Raw genomic sequence first — 25,581 nt, 5'->3', positions numbered from 1 at the left:
ATGACTTCGGGGGAAATGGTTACTCTGTTAAAAATCAGAAATTCGTAGGTTTAATTTAGCAGAAGTGAGTAAGAAATGACAGGTATGTTTAAAGAAGGGTAACAGTGAATCTCACAGAAGAATGTTTGGTCTTCTGACATAGGGAATTTATGTCACGAAGAATAATGAAAAGTGATTTTTTATTTATTTTAAAATATAAATTTCTTTTTATACTAGAGGTTTGCTATCTACCTGATTGGCAAGAACAGCTTTCTCTCCTTGGTTACAGAACTCCATAGAGTCCAAGATCACAGATGAGGGTGGCTGTCGGGCACTGTCACCTTCATTGTGGGGTAGAGACCTCAGGGAAGGTGCCCAGCCCCATGGCTCAAGGGGAAACAAGAGAGGAACATATGGCACAGCTCCCTTAAGTCCCACCAATTCCCACCCTAAAGATCCAGTGGTTTTGTTAAATAAAAAAGCAGCAGTGTTGTAATACATTCAAATGTCATTGTCACTGCTGTCTGTAGCGTCTCCTTCTACAGAGCAGAGCATTTGTTAAAATACAATTGACTAATACAGTGATATTTATTTTACAGTGCCAGATGGTTAAAGGTGTTGCCATCACTGCACTCCTTCATGTTCACACTACTGTATGTCTCCGATTTTAGTGGAGTGACCAAAACAACTCAGAACAAAGCCAAGGAACAGAGCAATGAAACAGAGCTGTGAGATTTAGCACTGAGTCGACTGGTTGGTCCTTAAGTGACTAAAGGGGACCAGCAAGCTGTAATTGTCTTTCTGTCTTCTGTAAGGATAAGTATTTCTGCACAAATATTCAACATCAAACATTCCCTATTTCACTACCTCAGTAAAACAGAGATGATAACTAACTTAGAAGGCAAATTTTCAATAAAGAAGCGGTGAATGATTTTAATCCCTTACAAATAGTGAAATCCACTTGAGAAAGTATTCTTTAAAAAGTCCCTTTGATATTTAAAGCTCTCCACTGGCACAGATTGCCTTTTAAACTGCTAAATGATCTCTACAATTTGAAATCACGGCTGATGGACTGCTTGGCGCAGACAGCAGTAAGATATGCTAAAACAGTCAATTGAACAAAAGGGTAGAACGCAGAACACATCGTATAGCAGTGTGTCACAAGGGATTTACATGATGAGAACAGAAACCAAACTCTAGCAATCTGTATAGCTCAATGATTTATGGCTTATTAAAGTAGCCTCTTTTATGACAGTGGAATGTTCTGTTACCAAAGTGTGGCATAAAGTGACAAACTGCTGAAGATATGTCTAAAAATTTAATGCATAGAATAATCAATCACAGTTCTTTTCTGTTATCCCATGAGATAAGTCATTATATGTACTGTACCTGAATTTAAGACAAAAACAGACAAAAGTGATAAAGTCAGGAAGAATTAGATATTTTCACAACTCACACAGCAGAGCCAGATTTTTTCCCACTCAATGCAACCACAAGACATCTGCTCACAATAACTATAAAAACCATTAATATACCTGTACTCAGGGTTATAAACTGAAATTTATTGTGCAAATCATACAATAGCCTGCAACCATTTTGAACAATGTAAAGCTCTCTCCTGTGGGTAAAAGACTGATAGAAATTGCTGCTGTAGCAGTATGATAGGGCTTTAATTCATTATTTTACCCACAGGAAGGATCACAGAACCACGATTGAGACTTGTTAAGTATGATTTGACACAACACATTCCAAATTAAAACTAACACAACAGTTTCTACACTGTAACGTACCCTTCCTCTGAGAACTGCTGGATTTTTGAAGTAATTTAAAAAGGTAGCTGATCCACTCTTCACAAATCAAATATTAAAAGAAGTAGAAATTAACTTCTCTGTAACAGCAAACATAATGCAGAGGAGAAAGAGTTAACTGTCTTTGAGTGAATAAATTAACTAAAGCTGTGAGGGTTTGTGACATGTTTGTAAAGACCCTTTGATTCCTGTGTTAAAAGCACAGTGAAGTCATTACATATTGCCAAGTTAGTATGAAGGATTTATGTGAGCAATGAAAAAAGCAATGCACATTCAAATACTCAAAATATTTCCTAATTACACCTATATTTACACCTTGGACTCAAATTTACCTGAAAATTAGAATACTGGATCCAGTGACTTCAAAGTCTGTTAGGAGTGAAATTACAGTATCCAACTTTTACTTATAAAGGTCAAGTCTTAGCTACAAATTTCCTCAAAAATGCACCGAAAGAGCAATTTCACTGTGAAATAGTCACCACATATATTGTCAGCCTTTGTAAACTATCTAGTTATGATGTTCATAAAAAAACAACAAAAAAACCCACCAAAAAACCCAAACCCACCCACCCCCTACCCCCCGCCGCCACAAAAAAAAAAAAAATAAAAAAAAATAAAAAAAAATCAAATCACATTAGGTCCACAGAATAGAGTAATGCCTCACTTTGCTCAGCTCTGCTCTGAGCATCAATAGATTAGTGGCAACATTTACATTTGATGCCCTGCTGTGCACATATACGTATTACACCAATAGACAACTCTATTTACAGTTTGACAACTCCAATAATATGCAATCCAATCCAACAGCAATAAATTACCTGACAAGAAATGACCCTCACTGGGGGGCATTATCTATAATAGAAACAATCAGCTTGCTTTCTACTTGACAACTGATGGAGAAAGAAAAAATTGTCTGTATTAATACTGTTATGAATGCTGACTCACTTTTCTTTTAAATCACAATAAACATAAACATTGTTATTATCCTTCCAAGGTATAATGTGGAAGTAACTGATGGTTGTTAATTTTTAGGAGAGATGGAAAGCAAGCCTGTATTTCTTCACAACAGTGCCAGAAGCATAGACTTGTAGTCAGCATGAGAAGCTGAGATAGACACAGCCCTGACTACTGGTGGTCATACTGTCAGCCTGCAGTGAGGTACAACAGGAGAGAACAGCTCTGGGTAAGATAAGAACAGCAGCAAGATTCAGCAGGAGATTCAGACATCCAGCTCAGAACCAGCTTTCTGCAAAACTTCGAATAAATTATAACCAGAGAGGAGGCTGTGGTGATGTCCCTTTGCATGCTGTTTTCAATTCTAGTTTCCCAGTATCAGTACTAAAACACAAGTACTGAGAGTATGTAAAAAAAATTTTGTATACAAACTCACACATGGAAATTTAAGAATAAACTATGGCACAAGAGCAGTAATAATATTTCAGTTTATTAATATATATAGGACTTCAAAGTATGTCTTTTTATTTTGGTAGCATTTTGATCTTCTGCTTCTCTAAACGGACTAGTAAATTTGTGTCTCTTTTCCCATGGAGCAGACTGGTAAACTCAAAGCTGATATCTAAAGTTTCCAGCAGAATTTTTCTAGGCTTAATCATGTCACTGACATCAAGGCACTGTTATATACTACACATTCTCTTGAAAACTACAGGCAGAACTATGTAAGATAAGAATAAGGACATATTAGAGTCTGTCTGGGCTAAAAGTTTATTTAATTTGGAGCATCAGTGTTATTTTTATATCCCTTTTCACAGGAAGTGCAACTCCTGAAAGCATAATAGACATAAATCAGTGTAAAACAACCAGTAAATTTTAAAAATATAGAATAAATAAAAAAAAGCACAGCATGGGAGAGCTCTGAATGGGTAAAGAACAACAATGGATTTTTTAAAAATGTCTGTTGGTTCTCCCCTAGGAAGATCTGTCCAAACACCTGATAAGCAGTTCAGGATTGGAGATTTAGAAGTCTAGAAATTCTTCAAAGCATTAAAGTATGAACATAGATTTATTTATTTATTTACTTAGTCCTGGAATCACTCCCCCTCACAAGTCAATAAAGAGAATTTATTCCAGGGAAAAATTGAAATCCTCAGCAGGCAAAAATCAGCACTTTAAGATGCTTGTCTTTCTTTAATCCTGATAACAGAAATAGAACAAAACTCAGAGACTTCAGCAACTCATCCAAGTCATGAAGTATCTAGGGCCTTACTCTAAAAAGTATAAAAGGATTTCATGAAAAAGAAATGTATTTATTCCCAAAATACCATTGCAAGGGATGTAATGTGTTTAAAACTTAATTACAGTGTTAGGCCTACAAAAAAGCAATCCAACATTTAGTCTGTTATTAGTAAGCCCTGCCAGAGCTATCACCTCTGATGCTTGTTTCCTCCTGATCCTTTGCAAGCTTACAGCAAGGTGGCTATAATATTGTGTCTAAATGCAGAAGAATGAATATATGCAAAGAATTATATTTAAAAGGAAAACAGAAAGCAGGAGTAAGCCTTTAGATTTCAGACTGGATGCTCTCATATTGTTCTTGAGTGCAAGAGCAGCCTCTAAAGAACCTTTTCTCTTTGACAAACCATATCATAATTATGTGCAACTTACTCATCTCTGATGAGAAGACTTATGCATATTGACTTTGGGACACCTCTAATCAGCGCCAAGGAAGCTTCACATACGCATGCTGCAGCAGCCCTTTGCCTTTGTAAAGCTCACCGTTTTGAAAACTGCACATTTAACAGGTAGTTATCAATCAGTTTTTCCTTCTTTATGTAAAACAAGGCAATGTGTGTTAATGTAGAGAGGTTTTCTAAGAATTCTGAACCATGTTCAAAATTACAAACTTCAGAAATATTGAAAAGTCTAATAGATAGGTTGTCATCAGTCATGCTTATGTCAGAAATTTTGTATTTTATCAGTTCAGCTGTAAGCAGAATTGGATCAAACAGTACATAAACATGCTGGTAACAGGGAAATCTGGAAAAGATAAAATTCATGAGATTCTGTTATGACAAGAAGGTTATAACTATTCCTTCTAGTAAACTAATCTGATTTTGATCATCCAAAAATAAAAAGGAATCAAATGAAGTATAACTTCATAGTTATACCTAAATAGTATAACTATGTAAGGTGTGTTCTAGAAATAGTCCAAGTAAAAAAATGGCCAACACTTTATTCTTTCAGAAGTTTCGTAACACTTTTTCTTATGTTGCCTTGACTTCCATTGTTTCCTGACTAAAAAAAAGCAATTCATAATTGTAATTTTAAAAATCATTTTAATTTCAATTATTGAAAAATAGTTTGTTACTAATTTTAGGGCTCCATGTAAGTATTTTGTAGCAATTTTAAGTATTAGCTGCTACCAGAAGAACCAGGAAGCCATGCACAAAAGGCGTATCGTTATGGCATTATTCTGCATAAAATGAAAGTTGAAAAAGAATGTGGGTGAATAGGTACTTTAACACATATGAATACAGCAGAATATATAATAAAATGGACAGTAAGACACAAGATATACTTACCATTTGTATTTCTTCAGGTGACAGCTCATCTTCACCTTTGCTATCCGCCCATAATCCAAGGTTACTTTGAGCATCTGGTAGACTTCTGTCTATAAAAAAAAAACACCAAACACTTGAGACAATGCAGGACACTAAAGAGTAAAGTGAAAAATCATTTTTCATCCATTTCAGAATGCTGATGGAATTGTTGGATCTCATTTGTCATTAACTGAGATTCACCCTCTATTTACACCACAAAATTACACCAATAACCTTTAACTTCTAAACTGGGAGAAAAGTCTACACATATGTTTAATTTGGTGAACTACAAAGCACTAATATGTTGACACTGAAGCATGTGAAACAACTCACAATGCACCAACATTTATAAGGGCACAAAATACTGCAACATTTATCTTAACAGAAAAAAACCACACAACTTTCAAAACGGCAGTCTATATGCAAACTATTATCTTCCAATGAGACTTGACAGAACCACCAGCTCCTCATTCCAAAAAGTAAAACCAGAATCTCAAAGACATTTTGAGCAAAGTTCACAGGACAAACTCAATTTCCTCAGACTGTTCAAACTGCATATTACAATGCAAACCCTGCAGCACACTGTGCAAGGGGTCTTCCTGCATGTACCAGGAACCAGATCCGATTTCCCAAACTAACCCTTACACATCATAGCTGCTTCACTGATCTCAACAGCACTTCCCCTTTGATTAAAGCTAATCATCTGCATAAATCTTAGCAGGAGTTGGGCATAAAAGATCTTGAATGGCTATTTCTGGGATATTCGCTTCTGGAAGATTTATTTTTAGGCTTAATTATATACTTCTGATTATAGACAGAGAAGTTAGAATGAGAAAGAAAAAGTATATGCTGCAGAAACCTACTGTTTCTGAAGCTGTTATAGCATCAGTGTTTAAAATCCTCATGATAAGACTGCACTCTTGAGAAGGCCTCTCTTTTCCCCTATGGCTGCAGTACTTCTACAAAACCCAAAAGAGATTTATACCACCCCGCAATGGATCAAAGCTGAGCCTGCTTTGACTTATCAGATGCAGGTTGCAAATTAAAATACAGAAAGATTTAGTTTTTACTTTTTCATAGATATCAGACTTCCTGTTCATCCCAGTCAAGTTTTTCAAGCATTTACAGGTATTTTCATTTGTTTTGTTATAACCTTCTAAACCTACTTTTTTTCAATTGCATAAGCAGCACTGATGCATCATCATTCTGATACTGACTTGTCTTAGGAAGCCTCTGAGTTTTCCTATTTATAAATAAATATATATAAAGGATTATAAGTAGAAAATTTCCCCTTTATCCTTCACTATAGTATTTTGTGAAAATTGTTGACAAGTAAAGATTATAGAAAAGAGTATTGTTGTGTATGTCTCCTTTATAAATGTATATTTTGCTTCCCAACACCCAAACCAAGATGTACAATGATAATGTTCAAATGAGGGATGTGGATAGGGAATATAGTAAATGTAAGGAAAAAAAAATTCTCTTCTTTCTCACAAGTAGTAAGAAATAAAACCAAGAATATCTTTAAAGATTATTTCGAAATTATTCAACTATGTTTTCCATGGGGTATCATGAGTATTTTCAAGTTTATTTCACAGAAACACAAAACTTATTTGTATAGGTAATCAATGTATTTATATTATATCAAAACTATAATGAATTATTTACTGGATTCAAAGAAAGGATAATTAGTTTATGGAGCCAAAAAACCCAAAAGATATACTCCTATCCCTGAGGAACCAATTACTGTCAGGCACTGTCATCACTGTTAAAAACACAGCACCTGTATCCAGTGTAATTGCTAATAAGCAAACACACTTATGGTAAGAGGTAAGCAAGAAACATGTATCTCCCCAGGGTTCCTCCTGTCACCGTGGCATGTTTCTGGCTCCTGGGAAAGTTGTTCCACAGCTTTCATAGAGCTGACATTAATGCTTTTCTACAATTCATCCAGCAAAAAACAAACCACATTTCTTTTGCAGAAAGAGCAACAGTTAACGCATGACGGAGATACAAAGTAATGATCAAATCCTCTGAAAGGAGACAGCTGCTAAGCTTGTGGACCCGTTCAAAAACTACTCATTATTTACATTTATTTCCATAAACTAAATGTCAAATTTGTAATATGCAAATAAATACTGTCAGCATATAAAAGCAATCTCCAGAGAGACTATTTTCCTACCATGAGGCATGTCCAGTATAATTCTAATGTAAACAGGTGCTTTGCCTCAAAACAAAAGTAATCACATTTCTCTCAATTTCTGCCAAAAAACCAGACAAAACCCAAGTTGTGCTTCAGCACACCATGTAGGACATTCAGCTGTTCATCCTAACATTCAAATTAAGGACAGGACCACAAGCTGCTCTCCAAACTATCTTTACAGCTGAGATATTTAACACAAGGGACCCAGGCACACTGATGATGGCTAATTCATAAATGCACGTGACCACCTTTCTCTAAATCACTACCGTCCTGAGGAGGAAATAGTTTATTTCTGAACATGCTAATTTCTCCAGTTTAAAAACATGAAGAGTTACTTGGAAAAAAAAAATAAATCAAAAGCTATAATATTTAAGCTGAGGTTTTCATTTCCTAGTCACCTCGTTCATGCTATTTCCATGCTTTGACAACCACCTACCAGTGAAGTCACAAGGCTGATTTCTATAAGCAGCAGCAACCAATCTTACTCTTCTGTGAGAAATCATAGGATGCGTGCACTTACAAACTATTTCAGACAGATTTATTCTGATATAAAAGTTTCATAGTTATCTCAAAGACTAGTCAGCAATCCCTCATAAGTACTGCATCAGAATCACTTATGTGACAGGACCCCTACTTTCTTATAAAAATTTAAAGCATAAACTAATAAAAGTCAAAACTAAAGTAATAAAAATTAATGTGCAATAAACAAAGCTTCATTTCTGTTTACTGAAGTGGCTTGCTGTGTCCAAGGCAACCAAAGAACAGTGTTCTCCACGGTGTGGCACAGATTTTTGGAGCTAAAAATTGTAATGACACTATGTGGTGGGAGTGCACACTTTCTGACACTGTGGAGACATTCAGTAACAACGAAAGAGCACAGGGCAACAAAGATGCTACTACACTGCTGCTCCTCTGCTGGCACTAGCTCACAGCTGCGAAACACTGATAACGTGTTAAGGTGAAACTCATCTATGTGTCTGTGTGCTGCATCACTTAAGACATACTATAAAAATGTCGTAAGCACTAGAAATGACACATAATCAAAACCTTTACTTCTTACAATAAATTCAGTGTCAAGGGGGTGGAGTGTGTGTGTGTAAAAGCATACTGATAGGGCTGCAGAAGTACAAACGCGTTAGGAAGATAAGTAATGCCATATCAGAAAATGAAACCATTCACACACTGTGAGGTAATTCAGTATTAGAGTCTTCATCCACAAATGGAGTACCCACTTTGCATGAATCCACCATTTGTACAGCCCTAAAGTCACCAACCAGAGGAACTTTCTTGATAACAATCACCAAACAAACAATAACTGATTATCAGAATAACACAGCCATGCAGTGCATTTCTTCTATCTTGATGAAGTATTATCCTAATGTAACGTCACATTTCATTGCCGTTTCTGTTTCTGACAAAAAAACCCCAGCAATTTCATGCTGTAAATTACAGGGTACTTTGACTCCTCCAAAGAGCACAAGCAGGAGAACTCAAGCCAGGGAAAACAACTCCAGAATCACAAAACCAAGATTTCTTTCTAGGTATGAAACCTGAAATTATCTGCATAGTAGCAGTATTCTGAAAGGCACTCTGCAACAAAGTTCTGCCAGCATACACATCCCAGGACAGATCGAAAAGACTAAGAGAAGGGACTTGCATCCCCCAGCCTCAGAAGCAGGCCACCAAGGAATCAGAAGCAACGTTCACAAGTCCTGTCAAGAACAGCACCAGCTTCAGTTGGGGTCAGAGATACTGCTTTGGGCTTCTGGCTATCTCCTGCCCACTGAAGGATGAGATACAGTCCTTCCAGTGGGGAAACTCAATGCTGTGGAGAAGAGCATGCCCCAAACTACTGGATCTGGCCAGCCAGTAACCTCCCCTCTATGAGCATATTCTACCTTCAACTCTGTGCTTACAAAGAAGAAAATATTCCCAGTAAGTCATTGACCCACTTTCCAATTCCTTGCCATCAATGAAAAGAAGGTATCTTAGATGGATATTGATAATAAATAAAAAAAGTTCATACAGAGTTTATTGAGAGGATGAGAAATCCAGCAAGGCATAAAACTATTTTAGCTGGTTGGAAAAAGCATGTCAAAAGTTTAAGATTTTGCTTCCTCAGTCTCACAATGTGATTCACAAAAGCCTTATCAGCACAGGGAAGATGAAAATAGAAAAGGTGCAGCTCACAGGAACAGGCCCTTGTGATATGACAGAAGTACTATTGACCAGACAGGCCTTGCCACAAAAAGTGAAATATAACTATGTTTTATTCTTACCTTTGTTTTCCTCAGCAGATAGTTTTTCTTCAGAATCATCTAAAGGATTCTGAGAAGATTTTTCGGGGGAAAGAGGCGATTTGGACACATTGCTCTGCTCAGGTTCAAGTCTGGACCTAGAAACACAAGAGCCTATCACTTAACATTTGAATTTCTCTGAAATGAGAATAATCACAAATTATTAAATTTTACACTAACTCTTGCAAACTTCACATTACAGGTTTCCCAGACAAGACAGAATATGTACTTATTAACTTTCACAGAAATATTATTACAAAAGCAAAGAAAGCATGAATAGTATCCCTGAACAAAACACGTTACATGTTTAGAATTGAGGAGAATTTTGAAGGCTATAGTGTAAAAACATAAGGCATTTTATTAAACTTCCTTTCAAAAATCTGGTGTATTAAATTACATATTTAAAAAAAAACCCAACATTTGGTCACACTGAAAATTCTTTTTAGTAGCAATAGCCAACACCACCGCTTTTTCTCAAGTAATAGTTACAATTTTACTTTATATTATCCATTCTCATAAAGGAAAAGTAAGAAAATACAGCAGAATTAGCTTTTTCCTGAAACAAGGATTTTTATTTAACTAGCTTTAAACTAGTTTAACCAGGATGAAAGCAATCCTTAACTTGTCTGCCAAAAGACACAACAGACCATTTAGAAGCAAGGAGAAGAAAAAAATGTATGCAGTGGACAGATATATATTATATCCAAGTCCCTGCTATGTAATTTTAATACAAAGGCAATGCAAAAAATGAGAAGCATATTCAGTGATTACATGTTAAGTACTTGTCAAGTACATTTCACTGTGGCACCAAAAAAAAGTTTAAAATTAGTTTAAAATTTCCAGTACACTTCTGTGGTTTATTGTTGTCTACAATGAAAGCTGTAGCTGCTACGTAGTAGACAGTAAAAAGCCTAGCAATTATGCTGTTAGAGCAGCTAAAGAACAAAAAAACAAAAAGCAATGGGCTGAATCACCTCCTGTGCCACCTTCGTGACTTCCTCCCCTCTCACATATAATCAACAGTTAATCTCATTACGATCTGCAATCTTCCCCTGCTGCTTAACAGAAGGTGTTGCATTTTGTGTTCCTTTCCTTCTTTGTATTGTGTCCAAATTCTAACCCATAATTAGAAAATTCTGAGAAAAAACAGAATATAATGCATTAGTCATCACTGAGTGACTATGTTATTTAAACAAGAAAAAAAGAGTAATAGGGAACTTTTCTTAGCTCAAAAACTCTGCAGATACTGGGCTTTTGGTAATTTTACAAAAAAGAACTGTTTCATCTCCTCCCTCTCAAGTCCCAAATTTGCCTAATAATGAGGAAAAAAAGACTTATCTGGATGTCCATGCAGTTCAAATAATAGTTCTGATACTAATAAAACACCAGTTCCCCAGAAAATAAAAATAAAAGCTTGATTTGAATAATTGCATACATAATTCACAACGTATTCTAATGGAAAAAGAAGTCTAAAATTGAAATGAAATATAAATTTTGAATACCGATAAACATAAAGCTGAAAGTCACAACCTCTTTAGAGGAAAAGCTGCTTGTGTTTCTGTTTCTCACCTTTTCATTCTGGGGAAATAGTCCTATGCAATTGGCAGAACTTTTTAATCAAAAAATATAAGTCAATACATAAAGGCAACTTACATAAGAAAACTGTAACACTCAGGCAATTTGTTGAAGAGTTTAGGATGTTTATCAGTATAAAAGGAAACATGATGAAGTAAATTTCTACTGCAAAACTTTCAGTATTGTTTGACAGGCAATTTTAAGTTGACTAAATTACATGAAAGAAGATCTGCACTAGGATTAATTTACTTTTAAAGAAATTTATTCCTTTATTGTTTGTTGCCCTTACTTCACACAGTATGCTAATGTACTCAGTTTTCAATTAAAAATGAACAAAACGCCTGGGATGCACTATTTAAAAAATGCCTCGTTCTTTTTAAGTGATGGAACATGTTCTTACTATCACATAAAGTGTCTGCTGAAATCCTTGGGGAAATTACAAATCAACGAGTTGAAGGTATATGAAAAAAAACAATTTTTCTTCAAGTCATCATAAAGACTGGTTTATGCCCTGTGATTTATTTAAATTGAATTTTAATTTAAACGACAATTTAGCTATTACATCACATCTGCAAGGCACACAGACTCCACCTGGTCAACATCTGTCTTCTAGTTCTTACATCCACAAAGAGGCAAAGAGGTATTTTCCAATATTGCATAAAAGGACTGCATCTCCTGGTTCATTTTTTAGTGCCTTATTGCTCCTTATTTAAGTGGTATTCTAACTTCTGAAATAGCTCTTTCATTGTTCCATGTTTAGCATACATCAAATTGAATTGTTTTATCTGTTTAGTCATCTGAGAAATCCTGAGTCTGGGATTTCACATGGAAACAATAACGTAAGAGTACAACAAACAGAAGAGCTGATATTTGTTATCTCATTCTATGACTGCAGAAATTATGCTATCTTTCTATGAAGTTTTTTAGTGTGAAGAATACTGATATGGTCATGTATTTTTACACACAAAAAATATCACACAGTTTGTTTCTGTATGTTTTTTCTGAAAAGTTATGGGAGTTACAAAAATACAATGACTTTTCTCTCATCACTTGTTACCAAATTTCAGAACTGGTTTGAGATGTTCTGTTTACTTGGTTTTGGCTTGTACTACTACTTATGTCTCAGGAGGATATATTTGACTGAATCTAATTATGCTTAATCATGCTGAATCACTTTGAATAAAATGTACTTATGGACTTTTGAAAACATTTCTCTAGTTTCAATGTAAACAGCAGATCGATCCAAACACCAAACTGATAAAGCAGCATCAAGTCTTGGAAAAACATTCAATAATTTATTTATGGATGTGTATGTTCTAAAATGTTATTTTTAAATTAAAATGAACATAATAGAATTTAAGGTTAGAACTCAAATAATGCAGACTGAGGACACACGGAAAGCCTTTCAGGTATTAAATAAATTGCAAACCTGTTCATTCTTTCTATCATACTTACACCTGGGACTGTGCAGAAAAAGAAACAGTATGGTTTTTGATACTTGACTGAAAAAAAACCCAAAAAGCAACCCAGACCAAAAAGCCAGCAAGTACATCACTTTTAACTTCCCCTAGACATTTTCACCTCTACGTTAGCAGCCTGAACGTATGTCATGATAGGAAGCAGAAACTTTTGTTTCAGTTAAGAAGTTACATTCAAGACTTTTATTTTAATCATGTTTCTATTTGCCATGAAGACCTGCCATCTCAAGTAGCATTTAGTCACAACATAATCATTTGCTTTAGCAGAAAGACAGTGGCCAAAAAAAAAAAAAAAAAAAAGCACAAAAAAAGGAACAGGGCCAGGGAGCGGTGGTGGGTGTGTGCAGGGGGGAAAGAGAAAGAGAAGTGAACATCTGTACCTAAACAGCATCTTCGAGATATGGATTTCATTCTACATTATTTATGCAGAATATTACTTAATGGGACACACAAAAATATTCTGCTGAATCTGTAGAAGTCCGATAGGTTTATTAACCCACATTTTACTGATTTGTTACTTCAATCATTTACATAAATAAGAAGTACACTATATTGGCATTCTACCATTTACAGACTGAACTTCACATGCCAGAAGTGTAAGAGAGCCCTGGACTGCACCTGCTCACAGCAGAAATTGCTCCTCCAACTACAGATTCCCATTAAAATGATCTCCTTAGAATCTAAACCTGAATAATATCTTTGTTGAATATCCTACAAACAAAAGGCACAGTTAAACTATTTTTTGACGCTACTCACAGTCTCTTCTTATCTATCACTCGCTTAACCCGGATGGCTCTTTGTTCAGAATACAGCTTACACACTCCTGTTCAAGATAGCAGCAAACAAAATTTCAGTTGAGAAAAGCATGATTTCTCTCTTGGAAAATACAATCATACACTTTTAACCATTCAATAAATACTAAGTACTTTTTAAGTAATCTTCAATGAAGTCCAAGACAGCTGTTCTGTGCTCCTTTACCTGAGCAGACTGGACACCCTTGTGTGCTGAAATACAAAAGAAAGATATAACACAATCTTTTAAATTTTTACTAAATTGCACAAAAGTTTGCATTTTCAGTTGATATGCCAGTTATATTCAAAGCCTATTAACATTTTACATATGTTATATATTACATTTTAAACATAGCTGTATTTAAATACAGGTTCTGTAAAACAGCAAATCAACTAACCAAAAGCTGAAAATAACTAGTGTATTACAATATTTATGTTATTGATTTGTTATATATGCCACTGAGTCATATTATCTCAACTAAATTCCTAAAGAAGATGTCACCAAGCTAATAATAGCAAAACAGATCTAGACATTTAACTTGCTTAAAATACTGAACTTCTAACATTCTCCAGTATATAGACTTACGCAGAAATTTTTAGGATTTATGTGAATTAAAAGGATGCTTGACACAATATATTAATATTTCTTAATTTGGTACTATGTAGTTCCCATGCATGACTGACTTTCAGTGATTCTGAATAATGCTGAAACTATGTTTAGATGACATTCAAAGCTGATGAAAGTCTTTGGTATATTGATAAAAACACACACATACAGCAAGTCAACTTGAAAATGGCAAAGCAGAAGTTCTCTCTACAACTTCTGTAACACAGTGTTGTAACGGTATGATCCCATACTCAAGTTGTCAAAAACTGTTACTTTACCAGGACTCCGTTAAAGTTATTTAGTTATCTCAAACTTGGAAAAGCTGTAATACCTTACAGGTAGACAAGCTATAAAGAGATAACCACCAAATCTAGTGAGCTTTGATTCAGGCCTCAGTGCCACAGTGCTAAATTACTATTCAAATAGTGAATATTTAAGACTATCTTTTTTACCCTTGCTAATTAGTGTATTTGAACAAATAAATAAAATTCTATGCTTTGGCTTCTCCTTTCACTAACATTAAGAAAATTAAGTGCAGTACTAATCAGTCAATGGGATTACACAGATGCAAATGAAAAAGAATGAGACTTCACCGACCTCTCTCCAAAATCATTTCAGATGCACTATCCAATATTCAGATTATATTAGCCTTTATCAATAACTAAGAAAAAAACTTCTAAGAGTTGCTCAGTTTACCTTCTGTTCTCAGCTGATAGATGGCATCGGCACACGTCCTCATAAATATCTGAGCATCTTGATCTATCTGGTCACGCTCTTTATCTGTCATCCTCACATACTCAGACATAATATGGCTGAGAAACAAGACAAACTGTCACTTAAGAAATCCCCAACATCAAATCTGCAAGTACACATCTTAAACCTTCTTCCCACTCACCATCTCTACAGACGCTTTTCTGCAACACTGATTTTCACAGCAGAAGTAGTAAAAAGTACAATAACCATTACTGATAAAAATGCCACTTCTATAAAGCTGAGAAGTTTTTAAAAACATTTTTGATTAGTAAAAGATGTAGAAAAACCCAATATATCCTATTATTTTGTACATAATGAAATACTGAGCAGATAAGGAGAAAAATACAACCAGAAAATATATTACTACCCTCAGTACTTATTCCAGTGAAGCACATTTCAATTCTAAAAACATGAAAACAAGTAGGATAAAGGAACAGCTCAAATATTAAAATAAGTACAAAAACCTGGAATTTATTTTACTTAAATGTACATTTTCATTATACTAAATACCGAGCTTCATTTTTAAAGTAGCTGTACTATGAAATTTGTGAATTCAACACAGCATAAAGAACAATACTAGAAAATAATGCACATTTTTAATATCAAGTCAATTATAAAATTTATTAAAACCTGTTTCCACATTGCTTATTTCTATTTTAGATGATATTTTATGTATTTAATATTTTCTAGTACGGCTAATATACCTTTTTGCTTTTAAATTAGTAAAAATGGAGGTCTGCACTGTAGATAACCACCAGAATAATCATATAAACATATTTAATAGTGTTTCCACAGCCATAAATAACAGGATGATAAAACTTTGCTACAGCAGCTTATCCTTGTTCATCTCGGGTTTCCTGATGATACAGTCATCACAGCAGAATATATTTGCTTTTTTAAAAAAAAGGAAAGAAAACCTTAACTCATACCCTCATTTTAATTTATATTTTTATTTATATGTGAAAATTCCCCCACTTGTTCAAGGTATGTATAATGCAGCTATATTAATGCAGTAAGACAAGTAAAAAGAAGAGATCTTCATTTGCAAAGCTAGACTGATACGCTTAGAGATCTCTTACACACTTCACTGCAATAATGCCAAATCTTCCCCTTGTCTGCTGCAATAGCAACCACCAAGTCACATCACTCATCTCATCATCTCTTATCACATACAAAGCCACCAGTTCCTTCATGCATCTTCAGTGCAGTGTCAGCATGGGTCTCTCCTCCACAAAGTTTTCAGTGTACTCTAATGTCCCTGAGTATTATATCAAAACCTCCTAATTCCCATCCCATATGACTGGCTGCACCACAAGAAAAGCAGCACTTGGTTCATCTGGTTTGAAAATTAGTTTCTGCTTACTCACCAGCTAGTACAAGACACAGATCAGCCAGCAAACAATAAAGCAAATTAATTAGAAGTAATATTCTATATTTTACTTGTTTGTTTCCAACACTGCCATGTGTTTGACATCTAAATAGCACAGCTTTTTTCCCCCTCTCTGGTTAAAACTATTCTAAATGTTACAAAATTATTTTTTATAACTTACAGAAAAAGCAGCCATATGTAGTGTTTTCATTTATATTTTACTGGCTGAATTGCACTCCTTTGGTCAGGACAGATAGGTTTCATGAGTTTGTGACAAAAATCCCTATTGCAGCTGTAATCAGTGATCTTCTAAAGTATAACTCTAATTTGCACTCTCTGAGAAAGCAGCTTCTGAATGACAAAAGATTTGAAAATGTCTGATTTTAGAGACCTCTGATGTAGAGGCTTTCCACAGCCTGGTTAAGATGACATATTTATAGTTACGTATGCAATGTAAGATAACTCATATTGTTAAATGTATTAGGACAGGCCTCTCCCCCATTCCCTTTCTAAGCTTATATAGATGGGGCTTTTTATTATTAGTCTGTGACATAAGCAAGTTCTCACCGTGTGTAAATTCAGAAAAATCCATTCCTGTATCCATCTCTGCACAAGCCCAGACAGAAGGGGACCATTAAGATCATCTGGTATGGGATAAAATGCTTAACATCATTCACCAAGCCCTGCCTAGAGAGTTACTTCAGCATGTCAAGGCACACAGATTCAGATGGAAAATGAGGATGGAGTAGCAGCTTCACGATGGCCCCTTGATGAAAAAAAAAAAAATCTCCACTCTTCTATTTCAGATTACATAATAAATTCTGGCTGGGCTACTACTGAACACAGTATACAGTTTATATGTCTGGGTTCTCGTGCATGCAAAGCATAGAACTCTGCAAATACCACAAAACCAGGCAGGCTACTTTCTAACATTACAGAGTAAAAAAAAGATTACAAACTGCAAACCAGAATTTTGTTTTAAATCAAATTTAGAAATACATATGGAAAAAGCTGCCTCAGGCATGCTTTATTTTTTACTAATACTGTAACTCATAGTAATAGAGTGGTACACTGAGGATAACTGTAACAGCTTTAACACTGGAAAAAAAGTTGTTCGGTTACTTTTCATAGTTGTTAATACAAAAATATGGTAGATCAAATTCTTAAATAGGAGTTTCACAGCTTCAAAGGTAGTAAAAGACAGCTTAATCCAGTAAACAAGAAATAGAATACTCTTCCTTTTATAAATGCTTACAGCTTACATGGTGTCTGGTACCAGGACTTTTGAACAAGAGGTGGTCAAGCCACTCAGAGGCAAGGATACCTGAAACCCAAACTCCTTGGGAAGGCAAGAATGGAGCCATACAATCAATCCCATTACATCAAAACACATATGGCATCCACTAGTACTAATAAGATACTGAAGTTCCCATTGCACTCCCCAGTAAATCTACACATGTAGATTATACTGAAAAACCATCTAATCATCGTCCTCTAGCCCTACTGTAAAAAGAATCATTCATTTAAAAACAGGACAAGGAAAAACAAAACCACAAAAAACCCCAAAAACACAACCAAACAAAAAAACCAGAAAAATCCAGCTGTGTCCTGTATGTCAGGGATACAAATACTTGCTCAGAAGCATAGTGACAATATCACAGCAATGGACTGATAGATCACTAAATCAAGAAAGGTTAAACAAACCAGGTTTTTCAGAAGCAATCAGAATTAGCTAAGACACACACTTGCTAATGTATGAAGATAAAAAAAGGGAGAAAGGGAGGAAAAAAAATCTAGAATTTTATCCTAATCAATAGGAGAAAGACTCATGAGAAACTTGGGCTGGAAGACAACTCGGGTTATTTGTGATTTTTAAGAGGGTGAGTGAAGAGTAAGAATAAAGACAGTGGCCATCAAATAAGCAGGGTTCCATAGGCTAGAAAAATGAGTAGGTTAAATTGTATAGAAAAGGGAAACCTAAAAAGGAACAGAATTCAGGTGAACTAGTAGTTTTCATATAGAAATTATATTATGATAATTTGCAATTTTGCCCTTGATGAAAGGGAAGAATAGGCAGCGCATTAAGAGATCAGCTTAGCTACTTCATGAGCTCTTCACTGAGCTCAAATGCAAAAAGCAGAATAGAGTGTGCAAATTAGGTCTGATTGCTACTGACAAGTCTAAAGGAACACAGCATGTAGGGACACAATCAGAAAAGGGTCAAGTGCAGTATGAGATAAAACTGGCAAGGGATGCCAATGATAAAGAGATTGCTCTGCAAGTATTACCGCAAGAAACACCTAAGAATGTGGTGTCAGCTTGTTACTCAGTAGAGAAATAAAGTTATATGCAGAGTATGAACAGTTCTAGATCTTTATTGCATTATTAGGGTGGGGTTTTTGGGTTTTTTTTTGCATTAACTTTCATCACTAAGGTCACTTGTAAGCTGCAGTTCTATTCCCTTTAGCTTACTGCTTCTAACACACCTGGGCCCAATTTAGTACTTCCATCATTAACAAAAAACCCAGCATAATTATTTGTTGATGTTTTCACCATTAATAACAAGCATCAAATAATATATTAATAACAGGATGCTGAGTGAATGAGTATATGAGTGTGTTATGCAAACCAGGTCATGGCATGAGTGTACCTGAAGGTGCAGTGCCTCCTGGAATAATGCTGAAGGTAAACTGTATATATGTATATATCCCTCCTATCTGTGTGCCAAAGGTGTGCTCTTGAAGAGAACTGACTGACTTCCAAAAAAGCCCAGGGTGTACACATAACCATATAGCATGCAAAACCAGGAGACTAGGCCCTAGAATGAAAAAGGAAGTGGATCAAATGAAAGGATGTACCCTCCCTGCCAAGAACTCGGGGAGAATAAATGAGTACTAGCTCAATGTAAAGATGAAATGTAGCAACTATCTTTAAAAAATAAGGTTAAGGAAAAGGAAAAAAAGCAAAGAAGTTACAGACTACTCAGCCTAGGAAAATATAAGAGCAAATAATCAAACAATTTTTAAGTGCTTAAGAAAGAACAGAAAGATAACCAGTAGCCAAGATGTATCAAGAATAAGTCATATGCAGTGTAATTTACTTCTGGGATGCAGTAACAGGTCTTACGAATGGATGAAATGCAATCATTGATACTTAGCTTCTCTTTAGTGGGGCTTTTGTTACCATCTCATAGGACGTTCTCATAAGCTACCAGTGAATAAGTGAGTTAGGAGAAACGAGCACCATATGGATGTGAAACTGTTTGAAAAGCTAAACTTGGGGAAGTTATATACTAAAACAGAAGGACACAATGCACTCTGTTCCAAAGGGGTTTGTCCTGAATCTGATGCTGTTTAATACTTTCATTAACAACTCAGACAGTAGAATGGGGTATACACTTAGTAAATTTGCAGAGGCATAAAGCTAAGCAAATTAAAACTGTATCAAGAGAACCAGACTTCAATTCAAAAGAATATTGCCAACTTGGAGACATAACATGAAGACTTTGAGTAAGGAATGGTCAGAGGCTTTGTTGCAGCAGGAACAAATACCTGAACCCAGAGAACAGAGAACAGCTGATTAGGGAACGGTTCTTCAGAAAGTCATCCAGGATCATACACCAAACATAACAACATATTGTTGCATAAAAAGTCATCATTACAATGGGTTGCATAAATGCAGTACAATCCATTATGAAGAAAAGGCAATCTTTCTGCTACCCTTAGCTTCAGGCAAGGCCTTAGGTAAAGTTTTGTTTCATTTCAGCACCTCACTGCAACACCAACTGGGGCAGTGTCCAAAGGAGAGGAAAAAGTATAGTCAAACATTGAAGAGAACACATATGCAAAACCAGATATACTGTAATTGTTGATCTTAAAGACACTGCAGAGAAACCAAGGTAAGTTAGTATAAAAAAAATAAAATTCTAGTAGCATGTGTAAGGAAAAAGAAAAAAGCAGAGGGATAATATGGAATTTCCACTGAAAGAAATACTTAAAAGCAAGCAAAATACGGTGGTAGAATGACCTAGTCATGCTTTTTCAATGTGTCAGCCCTGCTCCTTCCAGCCCATCATTTCTATGATCCTGTTTTGCTGGCAAAACACAAAGAACCAGAGCTGATGGAGACATTACACCAGCTTTTAGAATTAGCACCTCTTTCTGCTGGTGCACAAAACATTTTCTGCTTAGCAATTCAATGAGGACACCAAATCAAGCAGAAAAACTTGATTTTCCTCCAACAGCATATTACAAAAGAGAGAGAAGCAATAAACTGAAATAAATCAGTTCTAAAATACTGATAGTTACGGTTTTAGCAGAGATATGCCCAACTTACCACCTGCAGATAGTGCCTTACAAATATATACATAAATGCTCACACACACACACACAAGTGTGTAGGTATATGCACACATGCACATGTATGTATAACCTAAGTTGTAAATACAGCATACATGTTTAAACTTCTTGCCTTTGGGCATCTAGTATGTTTTAAATTATTTTTTACTTAACTACTAAATTTAAACATTATTTATTATGTTTTGTGCATTTTAGTTTACTGCCTTTTTTATCCAATTCTTACTGTCATAAATCGAAGGTTAAAACTTATCTACTCAAATAACAAAACATTCCACAAGAACATATTTAAATTTTTTTTTTTTTTTTTGAAGTCTATGGGGAAACTTCAGCTACTAGAACAGGCAGTACAAGCATATCTGAATTACTATTTTCAGTTTTGTAAAATATTGCTAAGAAATTCCATAATGCTGCTACAAAGAATTACTATTTCTAAAATGTGACATATGAACTTGGTACAACCAAAAAAGAAGATAAATAATTTGAAAAGAATTCCCCAGAGAACATGAAAATACTATATACACTTCTCCACCAAGAAAGTCCTTATAGATCACCTACATGTTTTACTACCTTAGTATAACGAACAAAACCTTGCTTCTTGTAAAAATGCAATTAAGTCAAGACAATAAAGCAGTCTGGCATTGTACAGGCGCCAGTAGGACACTATTTTTAGTCCTTTAATGGCTACTACTTTTCTTTTATTGGTTAAGCCAAGGGAACAGTCTCCACAAAACATAGGGTAAGCATTCACAGATTTTCTATTAGGTGGCAAACATGTAACTGATTTGTTGCTGCTTTTTTTTTTTCAGCTTTACTAGGTAAATAAATGCTAGGGCAAGAGGCATAATTACTGGGCCCCAACATTATTTTTAAAACAGAAAGAGAATTTGTTACGAATTTTTTCAAGGTATATTATTTACAATAACATATGCAATGTTCAAACACTTAACTGCACAGGATGACCACAGAAGCATGTAATAAAGGCACATCAGAAGCTACCCATCCAGCCTTTCTCATGGAAAAGGCATAATTTCTACTCAGAACCAATCTATGCTATGCTGATGAACTACAAAGGTATCTCTGTAGTTGCAAAAGACAATATATTAGATATCTAATAATCCCAGAAGGAAGGCTCTTCTCTCAAAGACTTTGTAAGTATGAGGTGGTTTCTCATCAAAATCTAGAATGCTCTCAATTCTTTTCCAATGTCTGATTAAAGCACAGGAATAACTACTGGTCTTTATACCATCTAAACCTGAAAGAACCTTCAGAGAAGCTAGAGACTGTGGAGGAATCCCAAGAGGACCATTTTAAATTCCCAAGTGTTAGGGCACTACAGCTAGTTCCTTGAACTATACTTAACACAAACATACAAACTGTCCTGGTGGTTCAATCACCAAAAACATGAAGGAGCCAATAATGAAAAGCAAGGCCCAACTTGTTCACAGACAGCACATCAGAGAATTCACCAAAGACTGAAGATAGGATCTCACACAGCACAGTGTAGAAAGCTGTGTAGGAATGCATTCTAGCAAATGGACTAAGAGGAAAAATATATAGAATGTATAGCAGCCATACATGAAAAATAGGAAGGTAAGTAGCAATCCTCATCTGAAAAGAATGATCACAGTTTGCTCAATAAGCAAAAATAAAAGAGCACCCACACCTTGTTAACATCTTCAGGACCAAGAGTCCCTGCCTTCTTTCCAGGTACAGTGATCAACTTGTTCTGATGGAAACAGTTTTTGACTGAAGGGAGATGAAAGAAATAGCCACCTACCCTTACAGCTAATTCTCCACAGAACTGAGAAAAGAAAAGGTACTATTCATTTTTCTGTTATGGCAACATAAATGAGAAATTATTCCACTAAAGTCCATAAAGGCTCATCAGCATATCACATGAGAGAAGAATCAGATATTCAGACTTTACAGAGTCAGGAAGGGTCTTTTTTTTGATGTTTGGGTGGGGGTTTTTTTAAGGTATTGTTCATCACTAACTCATTAAAGATACATATTAGCCAAATGCAACATTGCTAGGGAAGTCCTTCAAGATGACAATTTAGCAGGGATAATTTTCTAACATACACATGTCTAGTGTTTACCACATTTAATCATCAATTGAAAATTAATTTTGTGATTATCTAGTAAACTGAAAAAAAAGTTAATCAGTTCTGGTTTAAGGAAAAGTCCTTGGTTATTTTTCTTATACACTGCTTCAAGGACTACACCCCACATGTGCTTTCTAAACACCACTATGAAGCTTAATAAGCCTTCTTGAAAAAGCTGGTAAGGAAGTCCTTGAGATAAACCATAAACCAGATATGAACAAATATCCAAATACTGTTTACCATTGCTGTTTTTAAGTATTATCAGAGCTTTTTCCAACAGAAATGAATTAATTTTTAAATACTCTGAGATGTTGTGGTGGTTTAACCCCAGCCAGCAAATAAGCACCATGCAGCTGCTTGCTCACTGCCCCTCCCTCCCAGTGGGATGGGTAGAGGAATTGAAAACAAGTAAAACTTGTGGGTTGTGATAAAAACAGTTTAATAACTGAAATAAAAGTTAAAATATAATAATAGTAATGAAAATGAAGATAACAAAAAGAGTTAAATAAACCCCAAGAAAGACAAGTGATGCACAAGGCAATCACTCACCACCCACCGATTGATGTGCAGCCAGTCCCTGAGCAGCAGCTCACCCCTTCCTGTCAACCCTCCTCCAGTTATATACTGGGCATGATGTCACATGGTATGGAATATTCCTTTGACCAGTCTGGGTCAGCTGTCCTGGCTGTGTTCCCTCCCAACTTTTTGTGCCCCTCCAGCCTTCTTGCTGGCAGGGTATGAGAAGCTGAAAAATCCTTGACTTAGTATAACACTGCCTAGCAATAACTAAAAACACCAATATGCTATCAACATTATTCTCACACTAAATCCAAAACACAAAGCTATACCAACTACTAGGAAGAAAATTAACTCTATCCCAGATGAAACCAGGACAGATGTCCTAAAGCATTTCTGGACGGCTGAGTTTCACTTCTTTCCAAAGATTGTTGTGAACTGCAGTTTCTCCCCAAGAATCACAAGCGACAGCTCAGACACAGCTACTATTACCAGGAACAGTGATGATGCAGTGTCCCACAATTTAGCTTATAAAATACACTGCCATTGAATGTGTTCACTGATTGCGAGTATGACACCCAAAGGGCTTCATTAGGTTTTAAATGTGTATATGAAGCAAGCAAGAAAATAATTAAAGTTATTGTTCTTAAAGACAAGGCTCTAGTGTTAAATAAAAGCAATGGTACATATAAAGTCATTGGTCCTTCCCTTAGTAGCTGTAATCAATAACACGAGTCACTCAGTTTTTGCTACTCATTCAGTGTTTCATTATTTCTTTTCCTTAAAATGTGTGTTGTGGAGGAAGACCAAGTTTTCACTATTTTTGCTAATACAGCCCCCAATTCAGTCAAATTACAAGAAATAACCATACATTTGGAGAGAAGTTTAAAGGAGGAGCTTCTATATGCACCTCTCTGTAAATCAGTCTTGTGACAGGACAGTTTCAAGCTTCTTCCCATCGTAACTCATGCTGTCAGTGTAAGATGATACCACATCTCTGGTACTGCTAAAGTTCTTCAGAAGTTCTACCCAGAGAAGAGAATCACAGTAGACTGGATAAAACAGGCAAGAAGACAAAACAGAAAAGCTGTTTACCACAGAAAGTGGTAACTAAGGTGTAAGAGAAAGCAAATAAATCCTGATAAGCAGGAGAGGATAAAGGTGAAATGGCCTGTAAGTAAACAAGCTTAAATCACTGCATCACTAGTTTCATGAGTTTTGCCATTCACATGTTTTACAGCTAGCAGTCAAATCAAGAGAAGGTAAATAAGCAATTACTAATTCTTAAGCTTTTTGGACTCAATTTAGGTATTTCAGTTAAATATTTAGAGTTTGATAAAATGGGTCAGGGCCTTAGTTTCAAGTAACCCTTCTTCCAATTGTGTGTCTCATTGCTAAAATTCTCCCTCTAAAAATGAATTAAAAGACACTCACTCTGTAACAGGGTATTTTATATATGCCAACCCCCCCCCCCCCCCTTATTAAATAATTTATAGTCTGCAAAAGTAAGGTTAAAGAAACAATCAAGAACCTTGATGTAACACATGATGATGTTTTAAAAGGTATACAATAATTCAACTTGGTAATGCAAAAGCTGAATTTCACCAACACATCATGCTGTAGTTGTAAAAACAAGTAGCAGCACTGATAAAATACAGAGTAGTCAAATTTCATGAACAAAACTAAACCCCCTACATAAATTCCAGGACAGCCTTTTAGTATTAAATTCTTTAAAGATTTTTCCCCATGGCTTAAGCATTTATTAATATTAATATATTAACATATATTAAATGTTAATTTAATTAAATTTCATATATTAACATATATTAAAACTGCTGTCTTGAATGAGCAAGGCATTTGCCAAGACTGTATGACTGACAGCATGGATGCTATTATCCTCTTTGCATCCACAAAGTAGAACAGCATAAGCAATCAAGTACAGAATTTGACAGTATTTTAAGTTTGACCATTAAGGACAGGATGAACTGCAATTACAGATGCGATTTGGAGGATTATTTTATGGTTTAATAAAGGAAATTATACTTCCTTTTCCCCTCTCCTATGTTAATACCCAATGTATAGGAGGGTGAAAATCCGAATTACCATGATAATTTTTTAAAAGAGTTTACAAAAAGAACATTAAAAACTTATAGAAACCAAAAGAGCTTGGACAATTTTTTACTCC

The 25,581-nt window shown here is 35.3% G+C and overlaps 1 protein-coding gene across 1 annotated transcript in view; it reads right to left on the bottom strand.

Annotated features, from left to right (window-relative positions):
• Positions 1–25,581, bottom strand: part of STX18 (syntaxin 18) — a 69,525-nt gene that overhangs the window by 5,692 nt on the left and 38,252 nt on the right. Inside the window, exons 3-7 of the mRNA XM_074904513.1 lie at positions 14,992–15,107; positions 13,824–13,901; positions 13,654–13,720; positions 9,827–9,942; positions 5,327–5,415 (exon numbers count right to left, since the gene is read on the bottom strand). Coding sequence (XP_074760614.1) covers positions 5,327–5,415; positions 9,827–9,942; positions 13,654–13,720; positions 13,824–13,901; positions 14,992–15,107 — 466 coding nt within the window. The remainder of the gene's footprint in view (positions 1–5,326; positions 5,416–9,826; positions 9,943–13,653; positions 13,721–13,823; positions 13,902–14,991; positions 15,108–25,581) is intronic.

The sequence above is a fragment of the Athene noctua genome, chromosome 4, assembly GCF_965140245.1.
Source record: "Athene noctua chromosome 4, bAthNoc1.hap1.1, whole genome shotgun sequence".
Lineage (NCBI taxonomy): Eukaryota > Metazoa > Chordata > Aves > Strigiformes > Strigidae > Athene > Athene noctua.
This window is presented reverse-complemented; position numbering and strand designations above follow the sequence as displayed.